General features: G+C 37.5%; 1 protein-coding gene across 7 annotated transcripts in view; it reads right to left on the reverse strand.

The window, feature by feature from the left end:
• KDM4C (lysine demethylase 4C) overlaps positions 1–27,896 on the reverse strand; it is a 347,582-nt gene that overhangs the window by 279,152 nt on the left and 40,534 nt on the right. For 6 of the 7 annotated variants that reach the window (XR_004424679.1, XM_033123278.1, XM_033123280.1 and 3 more), the window contains exon 5: positions 2,500–2,693. The exons of the other annotated variant lie outside the window; for it this stretch is intronic. Coding sequence is in view for 5 of the 6 variants with exons in the window: in XM_033123278.1 (XP_032979169.1) it covers positions 2,500–2,693 (194 nt within the window). In the remaining variant the exon portion in view is untranslated. The remainder of the gene's footprint in view (positions 1–2,499; positions 2,694–27,896) is intronic. 7 annotated transcript variants of the gene reach the window in all.

Raw genomic sequence — 27,896 nt, forward strand, 5'->3', positions numbered from 1 at the left:
GAGTAAACATATTCCTATAGTTCTGATCACAAGTCACTGAATTAGAGCATTGGCGATCACCCTCGTTAACCTTGCCATTTTGTGGGTGAAGGAACTGGGATCCACAGTACAGTTATCTGTCCAACGCCACACATGTTAGTAGCAGAATAAGGACCGGAGCCTTGCTTGCTGGTTTCTCAAGTCTAAGCTTTGCCACACACACCACCTGCCTCCCAATACTTACCTAAATTTGTATTGCTTCTACCACCTTTCAAAGCTCACTTCAAATATATTATGATGATTACTAAAATGAATTTTAATGTTAATAGTTTACCTCAAAATTATTTATGCTGAGCTAATATAATCTTTCATAAATCTACTGGGAAATACCCTTCAAGTCATTTATATCACTCATTTCCTACAGTAGTTATCTTAGAAAATGGAATGTAGATTAGCTGTCATAACTCCCTGCTGTGTTTTATTACTTTATCATCATAAATAATGGTCAAGGTTAAAGATAATCATATTATTATAAATCTACCCTCAATGCATATAATGGAGTCTATATGCTTAATAACTAATAGAGTAATTAAATACTGAAAATATACATGCTGGGAGAAAGAAATACTTTGGAAACTGGCATAATTATTCTCACTTACAAACTATGGTAATCTTTCCCAAAGATACAAACAAGTTTCTAAATCAGACTTATCCCTCACCAGAATATCCTCCCCTAAGGTATTTTTTGGAGACAAAATAATCTACTCCCAAGACAAGGGGGAAAACATCATCTTTCTTCATAAGAAAGCAGAGACCTCTATCTAAACTCCTCTAATACTAAATACTCAAATTAATATCTCAGGTATTCTCAATTAATATCTAACAATATCTAAAAAGTTTTGCTACTAACTTTTCAGATTTATTAAGGGAAATATAGTATATAGTTGCCTATATACTAGATTTCATCAACATGTTGAATTTATCCATTTCATTTAACTTTATCTACACTGAAATTGAGTGTCAGAAAGAGCATGGAGATAACTATGCAGCTGAAAAACTGCCCAGAAGTCCAGGTATTGTTGAACATATTTCTCCGAGTCTCTCATAGCTAAGTCCAAAAAGTACTAAAAGATGACATTACAACAGACGTGTGAGTGGTGTTGAAGAAATATGACAAATGGAGACGCATAGGGCCTAAAGTTTGTGCTCACAACTGGCCCTCGGTAGACACCTGTGTATTAAACAATACCATCACACTGTCACAAAGCCTCTCTAGATCCTAGACCAGCTACTAAAAATGTGTAAGCTTGATTTATTCCATTAAGAGAGCAGAATGCTAAGAATTTATCAAATTAAATGTGCAACTAAAACATCTTTAAAATAATTTAAACAGCATCCCGCTAAGTTTTTTTTAGATCACAAAACACCATAGAAAACCAAGAACTGCCTGGATTTCTCTTGTATGACCTAAGAATTTTGCCTTTCCACCTAAAATTTGCCTTCCAATTCAATGTCATTTTGATAATTAGGAAGTTTTACTACATTTGAATTTTTTTAGGGAAAGTTTACAATTTCCCACTTCACCAAATGATAAAACCTCAGTGGCAAGTAATGGCAAGATGAGAATAGAAATTGTACATAGTATCGTAACACCTGATCAGCAGGAGAACTTGAAAGAAGCCGTTATCTTTAAATTGGAGCCAAGAAAGCTGCTGGGCTGGCACAAGCCCCCGAAGAGCACCTAACCATGTTCTCAACCATCAAAAACGTCATGTTGATGCTTCATATGCTTCTGTCTTATGCTGCATGTACGTGTATTATAGAAAATAGAACTGATATTTAAACTCTCCTAAGACAAAATCCCACCAAAACCAGTTTAAAACATGAAACTAGCTGACCACAAAGGATACCAGGGTAATCAACAGAATAATAATTACAAATGTGCAGTGAATGTACTATATGATGCATTCTACAGAGCGGTAAATCTTAAAACCATTGCTCAGAAAGATGAAAGAGGCTCACAAACACATGAAATTTTAAGTTAAAAACACATATGAACATTAACTTACTCTTTAAAAGCCCATGCCTATCATCCAAAGAGCAATAATAGGCCTCCTGATTTATCCCACCACATACTAAATGGAACTTGTCATTTAGAGAAAGCTGAACCAGAAGATCATTAAGATTACTTGGTACTCTACATCCAGGAATTCAACTTTCCTACATACCTTCCAACAAATGCTCAGATAAGTAAAGATGCCCAACAAATTCTTTACAACTAAAATATCTGTCAATCCATCATCTCCTACAAAATGGTCTATAGGCAACTTTAGATAGACAAGCTCTATGCTTTTCAGCAAAACCCTGGGCAGAGTGGAAGACAATAATTACAAACAAAAACTTTTCCTACACAGCTCATATAAATCTGAATACACCAAAGGGAAAACATCCTCTTCAATAGGTTCATATTGCCCAAACTTCAAATCTCCAAAGCAAATGAATATTAAACGTGTAACTTGCCAAGACTTGGGCTCTCCAAAGTGGAGATAATTAATGCTGTAGAGATCCATATCCTCGGTGTGCCATGCGAATGTGGTTTTCCACATGCCAAAATAGAGATAAGGGGTATTTACACCCTCAATAGAAATACCGCACTCTTCCTCAACCACATCCAAGACTGTATTTAGGCGAGCTATGTTCCATTCATCCACACCCTGGAACCAGGAAAGAGAGAGAAAAAAATCAAACATTAATACACTAATAAAAATAATATTTACTAATCAAACCACCATCTGCCAAAATTATTACACTGCATATTATCATTCACTTAGGAATGGAAAATAAAGCAATCATTATATAAGAAACACACATATATATTTACATATATCCGTTATTAATTATCCAAGATTATTATAAGCATTATGTGGTTCTGTATAAATATTAGCATAAAATTATACCACATAACTCCGATTCCCAATGGAAATGGATCTTGAATCCCCACTCCCCATTTGCTGTTAGGAAAAAAAATCCCTGCTCCAAAGCATTATGTGCAGTGTGCTTTCCATCTTTGACACAACTTTTTGTGTTGGGGTTCTTTTTTTTTTTCGGTGTGTTTGTTTACCTGTATATTAGTTTAGAAGTCAGTCAACATCAGACATCATTGCAAGATATCACTAGCAAAATATATCTTCTTTCATCCCTCTCTCATCCCTACCCATTTCAATTTTACCATGTAATAGATCGTTTCCTTAAAATTGAACTCTATTAGAAAAACTCTTAGCACTATACTAGACCCCAGATCACTGTGCTTTTACTGCTTCTTCAATGAAATATTAACCTCTTATGTTGATGGAAAATTTTAAACACGGAGTAACTGCTGACGATACTTATCTAAACTTTGGTAAAATTGCTGGAATGATGTAGTTTTCTAACAGTAACCCAACATGGCTGGTGATGATAGAGAGAAAAGGTTAGAGTTGCTGGTACAAGAGTTAAGGTGATAGGAAAAGATTCTGTTTTTATTAGAACTTACCAATCAATTATTAATTCACTATAATTCACAACTGCTCAAAATATATACAAACTATGTATTTTTCCCCACATGATTTTCTCATAATCAAATATAAATATCAGAGATTGTGCCATTCCTATGCAATCATGAGGAAACTGCAATGCCTTTAAATCCATTTCCACCTCCTCATGGTGCTATTAAGGAGGGACATTAAATTAATTCTTGTACACCAATAAGGCTCTCCAATGACTATGGCAATGGCCTCATAGACAACTACACCCAATATTTCCCTTATACACTAAAAATGTACGGTTGTTCTGTTTTTGTTTTCGTCTACAGATGATTCTCTAATCCGTGTACTATTCTTACTTCCTCAAGCTTTTTGTTTAAAAAAATTGTTGATGGAGCAGTTAATGAAGCTCTGCCTCAGGTAACAATTAAAGTGCCAGTCGAAATAATTTAATCCCCAAATTCTCCTAAGTAGCCACTCTATCTTAAATCCCACAGTGGGAAGTTTGTTATCAGGAAATTGGTCAAAGTAAGTATCCTTTTCGAGAAGATCCTAGATTCCAATTTATGAGAACTCATAAAAGTTCAATCAAATTATGTAGAATATTTTATCTCATTCTATTTATAGTGGTGCAAAAACTAGTCCAATCGGACTTCAGTTCAATCACTCTAATAATAAAGTCCGATTTAAAAGTCATTACTGAGGCAATGAATCTGAAGTAATAAATGAGAGCCATATTATAGGAAACATTTTTAAACTGAATGAGCTTGCAAATTTAGGAACAAACTATTCCTCTGAAATTCCTACATTTGAAGAAGTCTTAATTTTATTACTGACCGACATTATAAATAACTGAGGATGAATTCTTTGACATCCCTAGACTTGTGGGGCTCAGGGGATGAAGGTAGAGAAGAAACAGTGCTGGCAGAAGACCCAGATTCTAACCCCACCTCTGCGGCTGACCAGGGTGATTCACTGAGATTTTCTGAGCTTCCAGTCTTTCTTCAAGAAAACATGAGTGCTAGCACCCTCCCAGAGAAGCCTGGAGTGCTAAACACACTAAAGGACATAAAACCTTCAGAAAATAAAACTTATTATTTCTTAGAACTGATGGAATAAATATCTCTAGTATTCTCTAGTAAATCTTACTGGAAAGCTTCTTCCAAAACAACAGCTGAACACATGGTAAGAGAAAATAAAGTCCTATGAAATTTTCTACTGAAGTTCTCCCCATTCATGGGCAAATAACAAGTTTGCAGCATGGCCAAACAATGGCCAAGGTTGCCATGATGCTGAGACTTAATTTCTTCTGCTAAAATAAAAACTCATCTAATTTCAATTAAAGAGGTGATTAAAATATTAAGAATAACTCACATAACAGACACTGAGGATAAATCTTACTGCTTCTAAATTCCTTCTCCAATTGCTGTTCTCTCCTGTTAGCTGAACTGGCTTAACTGCCTCCAAGGACAGGCTCTGAACTGAAGAGCACCAGGTCTCCACAAATTCAGTCAAAGAGTACACCTAGCCTGGCATTTAGGCAAACTGTCACACCATACTCTACCTCATTACAAGACACATACACGACATACACACTACACCTACTCAAACAATCCCGCAAAATAGGTAACAGTATACCCAAAAGAACAAATGGAAAAACTAATACTCCTAGCAAGTAGTAGGCAGCAAAGATACACCTAACTCTATCTGACTCCTGGGCCTTCACTCATAAACTCTATGCTTCCAGTTCTGATCATTTTAAAATACAACATATCATCCTCCTCTCTCAGCAACAACTGTCAACAAAGAGCTAAAATTTAGGACAGACAAACACCCACAACTGCTGCATTCCTCCCACCCAGGGGTAAAGCCATTCTAAACAAACACTGGCAAGGCTTATAATAAAAAATGCCTCTCTTGGGATTCGGGGGAAGGGACGGGAAGGGATTTAGTGATAGAACTGATTTAGTGTAAAAGTCTCCAGAAAGAGCCCTGATACAAACAAACCCCAGAATTTGTCAAACAGTTCAAAACTTAAAGCCACGGAATCTCAGCAGGAAGTCCACACATCAGCCCAAGTTCATAGACAAATGTCTCTTCCCAGATTCTGTCCCCTCAAATAAACCTCTTCTACACATTATTTGTCACTCAATTGACCTCCACTGGACAAACGTTTCCTCCTGGGTCCCTTCACCCCAATTACCCAGTCAGCATTCTAGGCCTGTCCTGCTCCATTTGTGTATTCACGCTGTCTGTCGTTTTGCTGAAATAATTCACCACTGGACCATGATTTGTGCACACATATATAATTGAGAGGTTTATCAAGGATCTTTCCTTTATATTCCGCCTCTCAGGAATCAGGCAGCAGTCTAAAAGAACGCTTTAACCTTCATTAGCATAACCAGAGTCCGGAGCTGTTGGACTTCGCAGAGGGAGTGAGTACCCCAAACTGGCATCAAAGGATGAACGAGGTATCTACAAACCAACACAGAGAGACTGTACCAAGTGTCAGTCCACAGCCCCGGCACTCGGGACGTGTCCAGGCCACTGAGCATCCTCCTCGTAGGACTGAGAGCATCCAGGGCCCCTGACACACTCAGCCACTCGGAGACGGAAGGACGACACGGCAGTAACATGACGTTAGAAATCTCACCAAGAAAGAGCCATTCCCACGTAACACAGAGAAACCATGCAAAAGCACGGTAAGCCAATGTTTCCCAAAATATTTTCAATGGAATATTAATCATACCAGAGGCCGCGGTCCAAAATCTTTGGCCTCCTTTCCTGCTTCTCTCCAGAAGCTCTCTGAGGGCCCTGAGAGGACCTACTATAAGGAAGTCTGTTTGACTTTGCTTAACTCCACATTTCCCAACTACGGTTTGACCATGAAACCTTGTTTATACAATATATGAACATCCCATAAAATAGCTCTGGTGGGACAGCACATTATAGAAGCATTATAATAGGCAGTTCCCTCAATGCCCAGCCCAAACACTAACTCAGGAGGAAAAGAGAACAATTCCCACCACAGAAGAGAGTGCATTTAAGAATCCATATTCCACCCGGAATATGGTCGCATCTACTGACATGATACACATAGGTAATTTGATTGTGTCACCTCAAAATACACAGAGATGGTGCAAATGAAAATCAATTAAAACATCCCAAAAAGGTATTTCTAAATGAAGATAGACTAAAAGATTAAAACTAGGAACCAAATGTACTGAATGGGCTTCTTTTTTTAAAGTAACGTACGTAAAAATGAGGGCACACCCATCAAAGCTTACGAAAAAGTTCTTCTAAGATAAAAGACAAATTAGTAAACTTATAAAAAGTTTAGCACACATACTCTTTTTCTGCATGCTAAAAGCAAAATGAAATGAAGAATTACTACCTCAAAAAATGACACAATATCAGAAAAGCAGCATGCTGTATGGGAGTCGAAAGTTCTCTAATCAAATACTGGGGGCTCCGCCACTCACCAGAGTTATAGGAGCGAATGGTTTCTCAATGGTCATTCATGGCAGAGCAGTGACCAAGGTTCAAGTCTGCCAACTAGGCCATGACAGGACTATGACCACCTGGAAACGGCCACAGTCAAGGTCTAGTCTCGCACTGGAACTACTTTAAAAAAATACAGTCTTGCCAGCAGTAGTGGGGACCCAAGCCTACCCAACACACATAAATCCAGACTTGCCTCCCTCAAAGGACAGTTATAAAGACAAGATTGCAAAATGCATATGAAAATATTTTTTAAATCTTTCTCACTAAATTTTTATTTTAAAAATGTGGGAGGCAGTTTCAGGACCACAGCTTCCTTGAGTGATATCCCCTGGGGTTCAGAGCCTATCCCACCTCGACAAGAGTTCCAGAGGGGACAGCAGGAAGTAAAGAGCTGAGCGATAAAGCAGGAGTTACAAGCTCAGGTTCCCAAAGAGCCAGGCAGGTAACATCAATGAGTGAAACAACCAGGTGTAGATCAAAAAAGGGGTGGGGAGATAATTTGGGGACCATCTACTATCCTGTCTAACGGAGACAGCCATTACTCAGCTCCTCCTATGTATTGCTGCCACTGGGAATGCTGCCAGATCCTCTGGTATTTTAAGTGAAGCCCAAAATCCAAATTTTATGTGACATTAAGCAACTTTTAAAACTACGTGCATCAAACAAAATATATCTGTGACCACATTCGCAAAAAGGTCGCAGATATTAAGGAGTTCACATTTATTGCAATAATTTAAAAGGGAGGAAGGAGTTTTGGAGCCAGGCTGTAAATACACAGTTAGTGATTATGAGCTTGGGGCAAAGAAAATGGTTCCGTATTTTAAAAACTCCTCATATAGTTGCCCAATAGTAAATAACCGTGTTAGGTACTCCATACATGTGTCCAGTAACTCAAGTGAGATAGTGAAAGTGGTGTGACAGGGATTTTCTCTATATATACATGTTTCCCCCCACTTTCCATCACTGTGTAAAAATCAAATATGCAAACAGAGAGATACCGAGTAAAATGGGGAAATGCAAAGCCTGAGTAGTGGTAAAAACTGAATAACCAACTGCAGAATACGTGGGATCTAACACACAGGTTTAAGTAAAACAGTCCTGAACAAAACTGTGTCACTTCTTCAGCGAAGCAGGAACCAGGATAAGAATGATAAGGGGGCTGAAGAAAGATGTACAAGGGTTTAACCACGCCATGCACATCTGCCAAATGCATAGGTGACGATTCTGTGAGCTATACTGCACTAATGTCAACCTGACACTACATTGCAGAATAGCTAAAATCACTTGCCTGTAAATACAAGAAATTACTATACTATCAACAACAAGCATGTGAAAAAAGCCTTGGATGACCACAGAAACACTTGCAACTGAAGACTCAATACAGTCAAGAATTTTTTCTCCCTATTCTACATTTCTATTCCTATTTTGGAAGCTGCCTTCTCATTTGCTTTACACAAAAATCTGGGTGGCCATTGAGAAACAACTGATAAATTGACACACTCCATTATTACTGATTATATTTTTATGGTACCTTTCATAGAGTAGAAGAGGAAGAGTCTATATGGCCCTTGTTCTCCAAAATTAGTTCTGCAGCACTAACCTGTCACTCTCGCACGGCTTTCAGCATCTCCATTACCATCACTCTATATTCTATCCTCATCAATGTCACCATCCAACCCACATGTTTCTTTCCCCACCCCCACCCCAATCCTGCCATTATCCTCAGCACCTTCAGTATTACAGATGGATCAAATTACAAAATGGACCAAAATACAGATGGACCAGTATTTCTTCTATCACAAAAATGTGATCACAGAGTTATAACTGGATGCCGTGCTCTTGGTCTTCACAAGAGCTGACACAGCTATCACCTATATAAATTGCCTTTGTCAAAGCCTACCAACTACAGAACTGGGGACTTCTCTTAATGACATGACTTGCATCTCCCATCAGATTATTGAGAAGAAACAAGGCAATGTATGCAAAAATGTCTTTTAAAAATTAGTAAACAAGCTTTGAAAATAAAAGTAGCATTTTCTTTAAATCTGGCATTTACCAAAAAACTAGTGCCAAGTCTTGAAAGTGTAGGTACTGAGTAATTATTTTATTAACGCAGGAAACTCAAATGCACTGGGACAATCCCCATGCTAGGAAAACAAAAGCAAAACACCCTCATTTTACAGATGGAAGATACTCAGTAACTTACCGGCCCATCCTGTGTGAGAATTAGGACAGAGCAGTCAAGTCTCCTCAGCAGCAAATGTATTGTCAGTCTAGCAAATCACAATTCTTTGTAAGCATTCCCTTCATAAATACTGGTGCTGGTCCCATTTTTATAACTCAGCATCGTGACATGGTGTTTCTCATTTGCACAGTACTGTGCAGTATTTTTTAGATATTTTTTGTTTAAACTAATTAAATAAAAATACTAATTTTTAAGTATTTTTTAAAATATTCTGCTTTTCCTCATTTGTCTCTTACCACCCCTTCCTATAAAACCCTTACCACGGCCCAACCAACATCTATTAGAGTACTGTGATCCAAACAAAAGACCATCCTCCCAATCTCCATTAATTTTCTGGTAACTTAAAGCTAGGCTAATGTAAATTACTTCCACTAATTCATATGTTTGTAACAAGTTCTTTAAGTCTCAAAGGTAATACACATGGAAAAAGAAAAAGGAAACTTGGTTACTACTTTCAAGACTTCAAAATTCAATCCACTTCAGATAGTAATGTGTGAAAACTGTACCTTTCAATAACTGAAATGAAAGCTCTGATCCACATTTTTAAATGACTGAGGATTTCCTTTGGATCTTTACACAGTATAAAATTAGGCTCATGTGAGGTTCATTTTGCTTTAAAGTTAATTACAATGTGTGATATGATAGCTCATTTTGCTCTTCTTTTCCACAAAAGTGTCTCACATTATCTAACCTTTTTACTTTTAAAACAGACCACTCTCGTTTTTTGCATTTTTACACACCAAAATACCTACAATTTTATAGCAGTGCTGTTTTCTTTCTAAAGGTCTAGACAATAACCAATGTAGAGTAAGTTTTGAAAGAAACAAAAAAATTCTGCAATAAAAGGACCATATGAAGAGACTGTTCGCATTTAAAAGGTAAATATGAGTATGAAAAGGAGAACAGAGAAGAAAAAGGGGGAAGTGCCAAGTCAAATAAATGCCTACAGATACAGAGTTCGGTACTCCTGCCTTGAGTCTGAGGATTGAGGATTTCATGTTAATGATGTCCCTGGTCCCAGGCAGAAACGACCTCAATCCTATTGGGAGAAAAGCTTCTATTGTGACCTGTAAATTTTCCACAAATTAAGATCAAGCTAAAGCATAAAACCAAAGATTGCCATGTACCCAGGGAGGCAAGCCAACACTGGAGAAAGCTCGCGGAAAAAACCAACAAAGCATTTAGAATGTTTCCCTCCCTCATCCCAGGACTGTTGATATCAGAATTAACAGAGAGACATTAAACAATATGAAATGCTTAAAGAAATAAAACCTGGAATCCCAAAGACAAGCAAATAAAATAAACTATTTGGAATGACCAGTCAGATCTGGGGGGGAAGGGTAGACTTCTAGGAGTGAAATATATCATTATTAAACTAAAAAAAACTCAATGAAAGGGTTAAACAAGAGTAGATAAAATTAACGAGATTAACACACAGTGCAGTACAGTAATACGAGATGGAAAATCTGAAAGGCAAAGTAGGACAGAATAAGTACGTCTAAGTTCATGGGGTCAGAGTCCCAAGAGAGATACAAATACATGTAGATACAATTAATAAAAGAGAAGATTGATTAAAAAATCAACTACATTAAAATTAAAGTCTTTGTTCATTAAAAGACACTGTAAATAAGCCTATCTAAAAATTTTGATGTCAACTTTACTTAACCTTAAGTATACTGTACTGAATTTACAAAACAGACATCTCAGATCTTTACTGATGCTACAGCTTTTGTTTTCCAGTGGCCAAAAGTATGAAAATGTGTACTGTATTTACAGATTAAAAACTGCGTATAAAGCCTTCAGTATAACTCTGACTGACTAGATGATAATATTCTATGTGGCCAAATATTTGGGCTCATTTTGGACTTAGGCATTTCAATGTTCTTGTTTTTTTAATTTAACTTTTTTCACGGTTAAAATGAAGGTAAAAAGAAATAACTCTGTCTTCCTTTTCAAGTATTTCTGTATAAAGGATTCAAAAAAGACTAAAACTGTTTTGTTTGATGTAATATAAAATACAGAATTGATCTTTCCAGGGTAAGAGATGATTGTTTTTCCACACGCCTTTATACATGTTTCCCACATGCCTTTATTTCCTTATCCAATTAGTTACCAAGTATTTTTATATGTTTGTAAACATATACTTTCACAGTATACCTAGTATACATGTAAGTGCTCTTTATTTCTAATGGAGAAAAACGAAAACTACAAAAACTGTGGTAGAACTTTACTTGCTCTTCTGGTCCTGGTGGACCCACCTTAAGCCAGTCACATACTTACTAAAGACACCTTCCCAAAGGAGTACAACAGGATGAGAATCTGAAATCACTTTCAACATCCTCTACTAGATATTGGCTGCTGTATCAAGCACTAAGTATAAAACATTTAATTCACAATTAGTATTACTGTGAATGGCTTCTGATTTCATTTTTAATTCTGTACATTGCATGTAAACCGTTCAAAAGTACGTTCCTGATTTTGAGATACTAAGTGGTATTGTGCAGTTGTACACATTTGCTGAATGTGTACAACAGTCCTATGAAGTTTATAAAATGTACCCTTTATTACAGCTTCAGGTGCTACAATTAAAATGGGTTATTACTGGGGCGGCCGGTTAGCTCAGTTGGTTAGAGTACAGTGCTCTTAACAACAAGGTTGCCAGTTCGATTCCCCACATGGGCCACTGTGAGCTGCGCCCTCCACAAGTAGATTGAAACAACTATGTGACTTGAAGCTGATGGGTCCTGGAAAAACACACGTAAAATAAATACAAGTTAAAAAAAAAAAGTTTAAAAAAATTTCTAAAAAAATGGGTTACTACTAAGGGTTACTACTAAAAACACAAGACACTGAAAATAAAAGAAACAAAAAAATGAAAAGAACAAGCACAACTGAAACAATTCAACAAATGTAACTGGCATAGTGTTGGTATCCAGAATACATAAGGAATTCCAAAAAATAAGAAAAAGTCAAACAATCTAATAGAATAATAGGTAGAGGATGTTTCACAAAAGAGAAAACATGAATGGCTAATACAGACATGAAAATATGTATTCTACATGATTTGTAATCAGAAAAATGCAAATTCACACACAAGACATTATACAGTCGCAAGAGTAACAAGTAATAAGGTGACTAATATTAAGTGCTAAAGAGGATATACGTAAGCATGAGGAAGCTTCTGGAGGTGATGAAACATTCTAAGTCTGGATTGGTAGTGATGGTTGCACAAAAAATCATTGAATACTACACTTAAAATAGGTCAATTTTGTGGTATATAAATTATTTGTCAATAAGACTGTCTTAAAAATAATTATACACTGCTGGAGGAAGCTAAATTGGTACAAATTCTTTGGAAAACAATTCAACAGTATCTGGGGTAAAGTTGAACACTCTATGAGACAGCACTTCCAGTACTACGTAAGCGCTTTAAGGAAACTTTTATACATGTGCAGGAACCATGTACAAAAATATGTTCATAGCAGCAATATTTATTTTTAAAAAGAGAGAGAAAAAGAAAATATTCCCTGGCAGGATAATAAAAAATAAAATGTATACTCACAAAATGGAATATTATACAGCAATGCAAATGACTGAACAACAGCTCATACAATAATACGAATAAACATGGGAAACCTACCACTGGGTGAAAAACATCAAAGTCCCAGAGGTCAACATAAAGTGATACAATTTTTAATATGGTTAAAAAATAAGCCAAATTAAATATACTGTTTAAAAATACGAGTGTGTGAGAAAACTATTTTTCAAAGGCAAGAAATCAAACACAATACAGGCATACTTCATTTTATTGTGCTTTCCTTTATTGCTCTTGGCATATAATGCGTTACAAATTGAGGGTTTGTTGACAACACTGCACTGAGCAAACTGAAAACCTTCTGCAAAGGATTCACCATTAAGATGCCATTAAGAACATCCGTGATTCATGGGAAGAAGTCAAAATATCAACATTAGCAAGTTTGCAAGAAAGTGATTCCAACCCTCATGGGTGACTTTGAGGGGTTCAAGACTTCAATGAAGGAAGTCGTGGAAACAGCAAGAGAACTAGAACTAGAAGTGAGCCTGAAGATGCGACTGAATTGCTGCAATCTCAAGATAAAACTTTTAACGGATGAGGAGTTGTTTCTTACAGATGAGCAAAGAAAATGGTTTCTTGAGATGAAATCTACTCTTGGTGAAGATGCTGTGAAGATTGTTGCAATGACAACAAAGGATTTAGAATATTACATCAACTTAGTTGATAGAGCAGCAGCAGGTTTGAGAGACTGACTCCAATTTTGAAAGAAGTTCTATTGTGGGTAAAATGCTATCAAAACAGCATTGCATACTACAGAGAAATCGTCTGTGAAAAGAAAAGTCAATCAATGCAGCCAATTTTACTGTTGCCTTATTTTAAGAAATTGCTGAAGCCACCACCCTGATCAGTCAGCAGCCATCAATATCAGGCAAGACCCTCCACCAGCAAAAAGATTACAAGTCTCAGAAGGCTCAGATAATGGTCAAAATTTGTTAGCAATAAAGAATTTGGTAAATAAGATATGTACATTGCTTTTGTAGACATATGCTACTGCACACTTAATAGAGACTACAGTATAGTGTAAACATATCTTTTATATCACTAGGAAACCAAAAAATTCATGTGACTCACTTTATTGTGACATTTACTTTATTGTGGTAGTCTGGAGCCAAACCTAGAGTACCTCCAAGGTGTGCCTGTAGCCAGGCCACCCCTGGGTGCTGGGGTGGGTCACAGGAAAGGACTATAGAAAGAGCAGCCCACGAGTAATATTGTTAATATTCTAGCTGTTGGACTGCATAGTGGATTGGGGGTATTCAGTGAATCGCTGTGCTTTAAAACTTAAATACATTGCACACCTATAATCAGATACTGTGTTCCAAAAATATGAAGGAAAAAAATCACTGAAAAGAGAATACCTCCTATGTCACATCCCATGGCACCTTTTGTGTCCTGGTACCTTGTCTTACTGACAAGAAGATGGTGGTATATTTCTTCAAATCAGCAGGGGTATTTTCTTACACAGTAACCTCTAAACAAACATCTTCATGGCTCTGACAGGCTTTGACAGATAGTAGAAAGTATGAATTGCTGGGCTGCAGGTTGGACTTACATGTAAAATGACAATTACAGAACAGAATTCTTCACAGTTCTCTGAGTCAGAATCAACCACTGAATATCTCATTGCAGCCTCAGGATTTTTGTCTCGTTTTGCTTTAATATTGCCACCAGCAGCAGCTAACATTTATTCAGTACATACTATGGAACAGGCGCTGAGCTAAGCGTATCATTTATGTCCTCTCATCTTACCCTATCAGGTAGACACTGTTATCATCTATTATCAATGCCATTTTAAAGATTAGGGAACTGCCGCAAAGAGAAATCAGATAACTCTTCCCAGGATTTCACAGCTCATAATTGTGGATAATTGGGGATTCAAGGACAAGAGTGGAAAATTCCTAACTCGTACTGGCTCTACTGTATCTGAAGACACATGACCAACCAATGAGCCAGAACTATATATTTTTACATAATCAAGAAGGTAAAACATCCTTCTATTCCCCAATAACTAGACAGGAAAGTTAGTGCAGATGCCCCTCCACTTACAATTGGGGTTATGTCCAGATAAAGCCATTGTAAGTTGAAAATACCTTAGGTTGAAAAAATCATTAAGTCAAAATGCATTTAATACACCTAACCTATCAAACATCATAGCTTAACCTAGTCTACCTTAAATGTGCTAAAAACACTTCCATTAACCTACAGTTGGGAAAAATCATCTAACACAATGAATACACTGTAGAGTATCGGTTGTTCACCCCCCTGACTGCGTGCCTGACTGGGAGCTGCGACACGCTGCCACTGCCGGAATCACAACAGAGGATCGTACTGCGTATGGCTAGCCCAGGAAAAGATAAAAATTCAAAATTTAAAGAACTGTTTTTATCAAAAATGCATCACTTCCCCACCATCATAAAGGCAAAAAATCATAAGTTGAATCATTTTAAGTCAGTGACAGACTCTAATTTAGTGATTGTAGTTTTCACTTTCTGTTTTATTAAAGGACTACCTGTCAAGAAGATGACTTGGAAATCTGGGCTTAGGCATACAGCAGGTGTGTCAAAACTGCGGCCCGCGATCCAACTGCGGTCCGCAATCCATTGTTAATTGGCCCGCAGCAAATTCCAAAAATATATTTAGTTTACTTAAATAAACCAGGTGAGGCAATACGTACTTCACCTCGAGTGAGTGGCCCGGCTGTTTGTGTATTTTACCGCTTATGGCCCTTGGTAAAAAACGTTGAAAAAAGTTTGGACACCCCTGGGATACAGGATCCACCCACAGATACATTGTATTTTTAAAAATCACAGAAATAATAAACAGAATTTTTAACTTTATTTTACATACCTACCAACATGTAGCCCTTCTAGAATATCCTAAAGGGAACCTGAACTATGTGAAGCTCTATTCTCCTTTAAAGAGGATCAAATATCTCAACATTTAATAAAATAGCAAAACCCCAATACTCAGACCAACAAGTTATTTTTACATATAGGAAATTAAAAACACAGTGATCTTTATGAATGCATTAATATTTTCTAGACTATTAAGCCCCTTGTCTCATTCAACTCTTTAAAATGTATTATACCACTATATAGCACAGTATTTCAAAATCATTGTATCTTATAATAAACTTTTATGACAGAGACTGCCTAGGTTCATGGCATCTAGTTTCACTTTCTTTACTATTAGAACTCCATTTAATTGAAAGAACAATGTAGCTAGATAAAACCTGCACTGCCAGCTTCCCTTGCAGCTAATGCTAGTCAAGGTACATCATGGTTCTGGCCAATGAAGTGTAAGTGGTCACCACTGGGCAAGGTTTCCAGGAGAGAGCTTTGAAGGGGCTGCCTCAGCAGGCACAGGTCCTTTGCACTCTTCCTTTTTCCTCCTGCTACCATCCACCAGGCATTCAGATGTGACTAGTAGAGCTCGAGCAGCCACCAGGAGACCACAAGGGTATGTATGGATCGTACAGTGCGGATGGCAGAAGAAATTGCCAGGAGTATGGATCTATGATGACATCATGGAACCAACACACTGGTCCAAACTGCCTGCCGTAAATTTTCACATGAAAATTAAAGACCTAATTTGTTTTAGCCATTGATTTTAAGGTCTCTATTTCTTACAGCAAAATAATATCTGACTGATACATTTCCTCCTTAATAACCAAACCTGTAGTTCCCAACCTCCCCTATTCTCTAGTGGATTATATTAAGAAAGTAACATATCAGTATCTGTGACACTACTGTGTTCCTACTAGAGAAAAAATGGAAGCCACTTGTATTTTAAATGGTACCAAAGTATGGGCTGGACTTAAGCCTTTTTTATAAAAACTAATTCCAGGAAAATCCCAGTTTAAATAAAGAATATGCCTGTTTCTTGCAATTCCTCAAGAGGACTCTATCTACTTTTCTTGTGTTTCTCCCCATTGTTTGTTTTTTCCACCTTGCTTCATTTCTCTCTTGTTGCTATTTCTCATGTAAGGCACTTTGAGATTTAACACACTCTCATAACACTTGGCAGAGGGCTGTTCATGTTAAGTTTTCCTTTCATTCTTCATAAAGAAAAACCACCTAAGGAATTTCGAATGGTTTCATTTTCATTCTTCACAATGTAAAATTTTGGATCATAAACATAGGCTGAACATTATTCCTTCAATGAAAAAAGGAAAACGAACAATAATTTTCCTGAATATTAAACTACATTTTCTCACTGTAGAACATTTGGAATATAAGTCGTTTTTTTTAAATCAAACTTTAAACCTGCAAATAAGAGAAAACCATGTTATCATTTTAATGATATATAAACTTTAATTTTTAAAAATTGTTTTTAATTAGTGAGGGGTGTAAATGTCTAGTACGTTACTTTGTACACCTGAAACTAATAAAAAAAAGTAATTATGCCAACTGAAAAAAATGTTTTTAATTAATTAGAACATAATTAGAATCACACTCCTAGAATTCATGGCTCTAACTCTGATCTAGTGACCCCAAAAGCCCACTGACAAGTGGGGACTTATTTTGAGGAATCCACACTAAGAAGCTGGTGTGTGGAAGCAGCTCCCCAACCTCTCCATCTCAGCCAGACCTGCCACTCTCTCCCCATGGTCAAACAGATGATTTATGAGGGAAGTATACATAATACATATTATATACAATACAATACAATACAATACAGTACAACAACTATACAGTATAGCGTGGGCATTTCAAGATCTTGGGAATATTTCTATACACCGTTATCTTGGTTTATTCACTTATTGAATTGTGAACATTTCCCTAACATTTATTTTATTGTACATATTACTTTATGTCTTAGCAATTTGAATAATTATTTTCCTTTGTGATATAGGTTGTCTTACATTCTTTGCTTTAATGTGGAAAAAAAAACCTGGAAAATAATCTTGGTGCATAAACACTGATCCATATTTCTGATCACTTCTAAAATAGATTCTAGAAGTAGAAAGTGTGGATCAACAGTTCCTTTTCACAATAGTTATTTGAATATTTCTACTCTATTTATAAATTCCCTCTTTAAAAAAAAAAAAAAAACCACCTGCTTCCCTGTCTAAAAATTGTAATATAGACGAAATCTAGATTACCTTCATCTTCTTTTTTTTTAAATGGGGAAGGATGGGACCAAAGTGGGAGCTGGGCTTCAAATATACATTCCCTATCAAAATCCTTTTGTAAACCTGCCAGCAAGGCCAGGGCTGCTGTGGGAACAGAAGAAGCTTGCTTCTGAAGATACTAGCACCCAGTGAAGACACTGGCAGATAGTAATCCAAAAGATGAAGATATTCAGAGTATACAACATAGCTCAGAGTTCTCATCATCCTTCCTGGGGACAGTCTAAAATAGTAGAAAGAGAACGGGAAAAGGGGTCTCCCAGCCTGTCACTACATGGAGTTCATCTTGGATAGATCCTAGTATTTCAGTCTGAGGTTCCTCAACTATAAATATGTTGGCTACCACAGATGATCTCCAAGACTCCTTCCAGGTGAAATCATCAATGATTTTATGATCACCACCAAATTCAGCACTAAAACTCTGTTCTCTCACCTCTGGGTTTCATGTTCTTTACCCTTCAGTAATTCCCACTGCTGTTTTCCTAACACTTTCCCACAGATATTCAACCCACCAACATACCTCCCAGTACCACCCAGTACCCTCAGAAAACTTAATTACCAGAGGGTAAGGGGGGATGTGGGTGGTCGATGAGGGTAAAAGGGATCAAATATATGGTGAAGGAGAACTGACTTTGGGTGGTGAACAATGTGAATTATAGATGATGTAATTAGAATTGTACACCTGAAATCTGTGTAACTTTACTAACAATTGTCACCCCAATAAAATTAAATAAAAAAAAAAGAAAGAAAGAAAACTTTAGTGTCCTCTTTCCTCACAGTGGCTCTCAAGTCTGATGCCCACTGGTACCCTGAATTCTCTCCACAACCTCAGGGATTGTGCCAGTCCCCCAGAAGCTTAACCTCTTTACACTCCTATGGTACATAGTATTCCTACATAGTATGGGACATAGTATTCAGAGGCACCATCCCTGGGGTACCTCGTCTGCCCTGTACGTGTTATTTATCTCTTAAGGAAACCAGTAATGACTCTCCAGCTAACTAGTAAGCACCTTGCACTGGCAAACACATGATATCCCCAAGGCTTCTCACACTCCCATAACCACTCAGACTCAGCATGGGGCTCCACATACGCTTGTTGGTTTACCAATGTAGCACTTTATTGAACACCTAAGTACGTTCTAATGGTGAGGTTTAACAGTGGACAGGTAAAGAGAAGAGGTAAAATAAAAATGATCAATTCTATCCAAACCAAATTTCTTCTAAGTCATTTTCAACATAAGATCAGACCATTTTCCCCATGAATAGTCCAAGGTCAGTAGCTCCTTATCCCAAGGGCAGCCCAATCTGTTCTGAGGCAGCTGTTATTCTTTAGAAAAGTTCTTCCAGAGACAACATTGATTCTCCCCACAGTGGTGCCACCTAACCCTCTCACATGCAACACACGTGTGCAGTAACCATGTACTCTGAGGTCACCCTGCACCTGAGCTTTCACCCTCTTCCATCAACAATTCCCTGGCAATACCTCTCAGAAAACATAGCTTCCAGACTGATGGAACATTCCTGATGCAATGTGAATAAAACTACCATCACCTCCCTTTTCTGGATGGCGTAACTGGGGATCATGCAAGCTAAGACTTCATTCACTGAAGATGAGCCATCACTTGCTGGCAAATAATGAGTTTTGATTAACTGTAAGCTTTATTTCACAGAACTAAAATCTAAAAGCCACGTTCCTACAGGCCAATAGTTTGCTCTGCACCAAAACATGTCTAGAATAATGACATTTTACCTTGGATGTGAAAATTACATACACAGTTAGTGTTCTGGCTTCAAATCATTTCTTATTTCAGGATAAATGATAACCTGACATGATAAAAATACAAAATAGAAAGGAACTCTCCTGGTGACTCAAACAGTTGAAACTGTTTTGCCTCATTGGAAACCCACAGATACGCATGTATTTGTTGTCCAAGGGCACCATCTGGTGGATGAAAGTATTAAGCTACCCCATTGCGGGAAGAGGAAAAACAGGCATCTTATAAACCTCATTGCTAGTAAGACTAAAATCTTGGTATGAAAAGATTCCCAGGCTTCAGCCAAGAGATTTTTTTGTAAAGGGGATCTTGACAAAATTCTAACACAAAAGAAATCTAGAACTCATCAAAATTCCCTATCAAAGAATTCATTTCACCTTCTTGAAGAAATGTTGCTGATAATAAAGCAAACATTATTAAACTGGGAGGAAACTCAGAGAGCTTCTTCCCTTTATAGAAGAAGACTCTAAAGCAAAGACACAGCATCCCTGAAAATCGCAGCTAGTGATTAGAGGCCCTGATTATATAAGTAAATGGGTCAAGTGTTCTGTGCTGTTTAATAAAGCCTATTTCAAGAGGCTGTAAAGAAAAGGCAAGACATCAGGCAGTCAGTGTATGTGGCAAACTGCCAGTCTCAGGTGAGCAACAATCTGGCCACGCCATTTCAGACTGTGAACCACCCCCACACTGACCCACGCAAGACCAGGAACTTCATGCCCTCCCTGCCTCCACAGCCTGCCGGCAACCCTGTTCACATTAGATTCATCTGCTGTCCCCTACCCAAGAAAACCATCCTACCAATAAAATTAAGACAGATAAATATTAAATCACCTATTGAAGTACATCTATTATCATGGAAAAGCATTCACAATGTGTTAAAATGGGAGGGAGAAAAGAAAAGACCAAACTATGCTCACTGGGATACCACATCTGTTTTTAAAAAATATAATTATCAAGCATTAAATCAAGAAAAAACATTAGAAAGAAATGCACTAAATTTTTCTGACAGCTACATAGTGTCTCTGAATGCCAGGATTATGAACGATTTCAATTTTCTCTTACATAATACCAATTTTTTTTATATTTAACATTTATATTAACAAAAGGTAATTTTTACATTAAAAATTCATATATGTGTCATCACAGACTATAAAGAAAACTGAAAATGGAAATTAAAAAGAGAGCCCCATACGCACACCCATCCACCTAGTACATGCATGGCCAAAAAAAAATTTTCCCCGGCTCTCAAGAAGAAATATAAAGTATAAGACATTATATATTTTTGTCTTCAAGTTCTCCAGAGTGTTTTTCAAACTGTTTTGAATTTTCTATCAATGGTCTATTAATAAATACCTCGATGACAAAAGCAATAAACTAGCAAATTGATAATAAAGGAACATCTTGGAAATATAATTTAAAACATTTTATACATTCTAGATGCAGGGCCTGAGTTCACATCCTAAGTCCATTTTCTGCTTGTAAAATTTTGCCTGAGTTATATCTCAGAACAAATGGCATGATGTTCCCCAAAGAATTCCATGGCTGCCAGTTTGAGAACCACCGTCTCCTCATGTGATTAGGTCTTTGAGGTGCGTACCAAGGATGCAGTACCTGAAGGTCAGTGAACAAGAATGATCACCTTGCCGCAAGGGCCCTACATCATCTATGTAGAGTGAGAACAGAGAATGAATCTTTTGCTAAATATCTTAAGGTAGCGGTTTTCAAAGTATTATCTGGGGACCACTGGGAGACACCCAGATCCCATCAAAGGGTCTGTGGCATCAGAACTGTTTTCCTCATAACAGGGCAGATTTTCACCCTCAATCTTACATGAGTGTAAGATGGAGTTTTCCAGAGGCTACATGATACCACAACAGATTTAGTGCAGAAGCAGAGACAAGAATCCAGAGTTCTTCTATTAAGCTAGATATTAGAGATTTGGAAAGGAAAACAAAGTAAAATAATGCCACTCCTCTCATTAAATTTTTTGTTTAGGGGAATATAGTCATTTTTTTATCAAAAAAATAAGTATTTTTAATGAATTAAATATAAATACTTTTAAACATTCTCAGTTTTAATTTCTAACATAATGAGGATAGGCGTAATCTACATAAACATAAGCTCTTTGAGGTCCACAATAAACTACTAAAAAAGTAAAGGGGTCCGGAGACCAAAAAATTTGAAAACCACTATCTCAGGGTATTAGTGTTCAGTAACACACACACCAGAGAAGATCACTCTAACCCATCTCTCTTCCTCCTCTTCAAAGCACTTTCTAAGCCTCTTGCTGTGACAAGTCCAGTTTGCAGACCATTATCTGATAACACTTTTCAAAGCATGATTCTGATCCTATCACTTCCCTACTACACAATCTTAAATGGTTCTTCAAGATGTACAGAATAATTACCAAAAACATTCAGGGAACTCCACAATCTGGCCTCAGAGTATTTTTACAACGTCACACACTCATCAATTCTATAATTACTAAATTGCATGCTTTGCAGCAGACACCGTGATAGGGGCTAGAGAACCTCTGAGAAATGGTGGCTGCCATCACTGAACTCAGAGTCTACTGAAGAAGAAACAGTCACATAAATACAGGTACCCTTCACTGTCTGTACTTACTTTCCAAATATTTCTTGTAACAACTATATTTCCTTACCCAAAATTCACTATCCGAATCCAAAAATCTCTATAATGACTGTGAATACTCATCCACAGAATCCTTTCAGTCGTATACAAATCCAGGTAAAAGAATGTAGGCGGCAGTTCACTTGCACCTCAGCTATTCTTCCAAAAAGGTTATACCTCGTGCCCATATTAAATGTATTAGGCATCACTGCTGTCATCTTCCCATCATTATACAGGGAAAACATTTCTGAGACAGTGAAAACGCCCAAGAAGAAGGTAAGTGAGCATAAAAGGCCACACATTAGAAAGAGTTGGAGGTGACAACACATATGGAGGGAGGGAAGCACGAGGCATGATCTTGACATGTCTCCATCTACTGAAGAGAGCAATGTTGTTCCTGGAAAGCTTAACCTTGTAACTTGAGACAACACAATATTTGAAAAATTAGACAAATTCCTTGTGCAGTGGACTGATGGCAACTCTCGGGATAGGAGACCACAGAGTCCCAGGCTGGCACAGGAGAGGGTGCTGGACACCTTTGGGTATTTGGAGGTAGCTGCAAAAGAGGAAGAACATGATTCCGTGAAGGAGCTGAGTTTCAACACAAATCTGGGAGACTTAAGAATAGTGATGTGGCACAAGTTGTAGATGCCGGGCGAAGCAGCTTCCCCTCACTGTGAGACGTAGCTGTTTTCCTCCAGTGAACTGCAGTAAACTATCATCAAAGATGGCAACACACAAAGGAAATTTTCAATCTTAATGTACGGTTTATTTCAGAAGAAAGAAGTACCTGGTCATAAAGCATCCACAGAGGGCTAAAGTGCTCTTAAGTGGGAACTATAATGATGAGGATAAGCTACACTCTTGGTTGCTGCACTCCTCTGAAAACATCAGCTCCCAAGGGCCACTGCAGACTGCATTGCCTGTAATGATAAGAGGCATTCAAACCAGAAAGCCTGGGTGGTAGTGGAGGTGAGTGAGGCTTATGGGAGGGACAGTCACCACTCAACTAAGGGAAAATCTTGCAAAGACTCTTGAAATCCGACCATACTCTTGGAGATCCTTCTAGTATTAAGAAATAGGAAGATAATCACCAGCCTAAGTAAAGCATATAGAACTTCATTGCAAACCTCGGTTCAATGAACCATTATCTATCGTCATTATGAGGATCACCACTATACTATATAACAGGTATTACTAGAAATGCAGCCCCAAATAGCATAAAACACAAGCCTGAATGACTCACTCTGCACTGCACTAGTGTAAGTAAATAATGTTGATGCCTCTTAGCTCTCGCAAACAGAGCAAAGAGATGCACTCTGCTTTCAAAGGTCTGCGAAAGTGCACGTGGTTATTAGCTACCCCAGAAATGTTCTACCTTCTGTTATTTCCTACAGATACCTGCTAACGTTCATGTTCCTTAGCAAAGTCAAATCATCCCACACAGTTATAGGACTCTTCTCTCTGTTTCTCTTTTGTATCTTCATTTTTCTGTGTTTGTGTCCTAAAGAAACTCCCACACTTCTTTTAACAAAGGGCTAACTTTATAAATGTACAGTTAGCAAAGAATAACTAGTGAAACATAACACAAAAAAGTAGAGATCTTAGGACTCTTATGCAAATGTTACTGTTATCAAGGAATCACATAGGGCCACCACCCAAAAACACAGGTGGCTCTACTTCTAAGTTCAGGAACTTCTTTAATTATAGAAGTTTCCTGACATCAAGACACATTTCAATTTCATTTCCTCGAGGTATCAAAGTAGTCAATATATATGAATTTCATTCTCCTGAGAACATTCAGAATTTTATCCCATCGACCTCAAAAAGGTTTTGAGCATCCATTCCCGAGAGCAAATAATTATGTCTCCATATTAGGGGTTGGCACACTTTGCCTGCAAAGGGCCATACAGTAAATATTTTAGCTCTTGTGAACCATACATTCTATGTCACTACTCAACTCTGCTTGCAGGGCAAAAAAAAAAAAAGGCATATATAATATGTAAATGAGTAAGTCTATGCTCCAATAAAATTTGATTTACAAAGAAAAGCAACAGGCAGAATCTGACTGCCAAGCTCTGCTCCGCAACATAGATATAATGGTTGGGTTTTGTCACTGCATGCCTTTGATAGTCTTGGTATTTTGGTTTTAAAAAAAAATAGTAGTTTGTTTAAATTGTGTTACTGCTACTGCTGCCATAGGCTACTGCCTATGACGTTGACAGGCTTTTTTTCAGTATTTCCCAATAAAATCAAGCTTTGAAAGCAACAGCAGAATGAACCAGGGGTCAACACTCATACCCTGGGATCTGCAGGCCCTTCCCGCTTTACTATCAAGGCCAATTGTTGTCAAGTAGTCCTTCAAGAACACCTTCTCCCCCAACTCCTGTGCGGACATCCTTGCCTGACGCTGCAAGACAAACATCTGAGCAGGAGGGGCCGCCACGGCACCATGGGGACCCAGGCCCGGAGCCCTGTCTCCAGCCTCAGGCTTATCCCACAGCCACTAGTCTATGTCTGCCTCACCTTCCTCATGCCAAGTGCAGCAAAAAGCCTCCAAATTCAGTAACAGTACAGAGATTACTAAGTGTGGCCTTACCCTCAAATTTACCCAGTTCCTGTACTATCCTCCCCTCTCCGTCCTTTACTTAACTCGAACTTACTCATCTAGGCCCAGTTCAGATAGCCCCTTTCCTCCAGAAAGTCTTCCTTCAGTGCCAAACTGCTCTAAGAGCCTCCTCCGAGCTCCAGCGAACCCCATTCTTGCCTATGGCCAAGTTCATTACACCTTATTGCCCCTTTGCCCCTCTGGAAATTATTTGAGAACAACAATCCTTATCCATATTTGTACCTGGCACCAACAATTTCTTTTACCTCCCCACACCCTCTCCAAGAACTCCCACTCCCACCAAAAAAAAAAAAAAAAAAAAAAAAATCGCTATGTTTTTCAATCATTCTTTTAAGATTAAAGGAAACATCCATAACTAGAAATTAGGGGGAAAGTGAACTGCAATTTGATAACTACAACCCCTTTCAAAATAATGCCATGAACCATAACAAGCCAGTTCCCAATACAACTTAAATATTGACCTGAACAGTTAAACAATGCAAGGATACAATAGTAAAGAGCAAAAAAATACATGGGCTTTTTCAAATCACAATCATTGCGATGATTTCGAATTTTCCTGACAGTTACGGGTTGTTCTTACACTCACTCTTCATCTCTCTTTAATGCACCCTTTTTTCTTGTTACTCTCCATCTACCTCAAGGAGGCAACTACAAGTTATTTTTTGTTTGTTTGCATTGAGATATCTTTAGTGTGATTGGTTTTGTTTACCAGTAGCAGTTTATAACATCTCTCTCATGACTTTCTTTATGCTACAAAAGCACTGAAAATGTCAGCTCAGCTCTGAAGCTACTAAATGCTCCGGCAGAGCCTCCAAGAATTCCATGAAATACTGCCTTGTAGGTCCTACCAAAGTGACAGATTCCTGGCTCCCAAGCCTGTAACTGATGAGGATATTTTAAAACTGCATGTTTACAAACCAGTGGATTTTATTCACTGGATTTTAATAACTTAAGTTACTCAAATCTGCAGTCTAAAATCAATGTTCCCTTGAAGCTAATTTTCAAACACCAGCAGTAAATTGATAATCATAGCAAACCAAAGTCCATTGGGCTAATAACAGCTGTTATTTCACCATCAAATATAGAAAGCTAGTTCAGGGCAGTTTTATGTCAATTGTTCTGAAAATCGTCCCAAATATGGTGCTTCCAACTCTTAATTACATATGGAAAAAGGAATAAAGAACTCAATGATCCCAAGGGGTGGTTAGAAAGAAATAACTTAGGCCAAGTTTTATTTTATTTTAGAGCACTTGGGCGTGCAACCTCTCAGCCCCGGATCCAAATGATTTTCCTCAGCTCAATCTTCCTTTCAGAATCCTGAAAGCTTGCCAGGATACCACAGGGAAGAAACTACAGAGAAGGCACAAAATAAACCATCAGCTCAGGGGAAACTGGTAGTTGACTTTGACCTAGTTTAACACATTTCCACAACTATACATAACTGCTTCCTTAAAACTGGTGTGTGGAAGAAGCGCCCTTGGCAGCCCCTCTGATGGCCTCAGAACTTTGGAAAAGCAATGTAACTCCTCTGGGCCTCAACTGTAAAATATCAACAGTATTTACATGCCTTCACCCATTCCAATGAAAATCCCCCAGAAGCTAGTTTAATATGACAAGGTGCTATGTTCTATAGGGGTGACTTACAGAAGCAGTCCCTTTTGCAAATGTAAAATAACCATAACATGTTAAACTTAAAAGAGATTCGTTATCACTAGAGAATAAACCAATAAGCATACACTTGCAATTGAAATAGCAACGACTTAATACAAGGTATAATTTGAAACTGGCTGTCTAGAAATGGTTGGAGGTAGAATACACAGAAATGATCCTCTGGAGACCAATACTGAAAATGCTTCTGAAGCCAAAATACCGTTAAAACCTCCTCAGCTATTTAGTAAGGAAATACACACACATATGCAAGCACAAGAATGCACAAATACACACACACACACACACACACACACGATAAAAAGCCAAAAGGAAACCATACAATGATTATTTCTGTTTGGTAAGCTTATGAGTAATTTTTTATTTTTTTCTGCATATTTTTCCCTATTTTTCCATTTTTCTACATGGGCAAGTACTATCATATTAATGAACAAAAAATTCTCAATACAAAAGTTATTTATAGTACTAAAAATCCAAAAGGAGAATGGTAAAAGGATGTTTTCTCTTTTTTTAACTTTTATTTTTAATATTCCAAACATACATATTTAAGACATCATATAATCTATCATCTAGCTTCAATTGCCAATATTTTGTCAATTTGCATTCAACTATATCCATTCCATTTTAGTTCATGAAATATCTTAAAAACAAATCCCAGACCCATGTAATTTCACCTGTATATTTTTCACGTGTGCATCTTCAACTGATAAGAAAGGAAAAGTATATATATATACATATATACGTATATGTATCTCCACCATCATATATATATGATATATATAGTATATATATATATCCACCATGCCATCATTACATGTAATAGGACAACAGTAATTCCACCGTATCATCTAATACCCAGTCCATATTCAAAAGTAAGAACAGTCCTTTCAATAACAGTGTTCAATAACTGGAAATCCATACAGAAAAACAGAAATTGTGACACTACCTCATATCCAGAATGTATAACAACTATAAATCAATAAGAAAAGCATGACACAAAAGAAAAAAGTACAAGAGGTTTGAATAGACACTTTGATAAAGAGGCAATCCAAACAGCCATTGAAAATAAGGGGAGAAAATCGTAACGCAATTTAAAACAAGAAAATACCACTACATGCACCCAACAGAGTAGCTAAAATGAAAAGACTGACGATAATAGTGTTCACAGAGAACGAGAGCAACAAGAACTCGCAAACATTGCTAGAGAAGTTGTGAATT

Source organism: Rhinolophus ferrumequinum, chromosome 12, assembly GCF_004115265.2.
Source record: "Rhinolophus ferrumequinum isolate MPI-CBG mRhiFer1 chromosome 12, mRhiFer1_v1.p, whole genome shotgun sequence".
Classification (NCBI taxonomy): Eukaryota; Metazoa; Chordata; class Mammalia; order Chiroptera; family Rhinolophidae; genus Rhinolophus; species Rhinolophus ferrumequinum.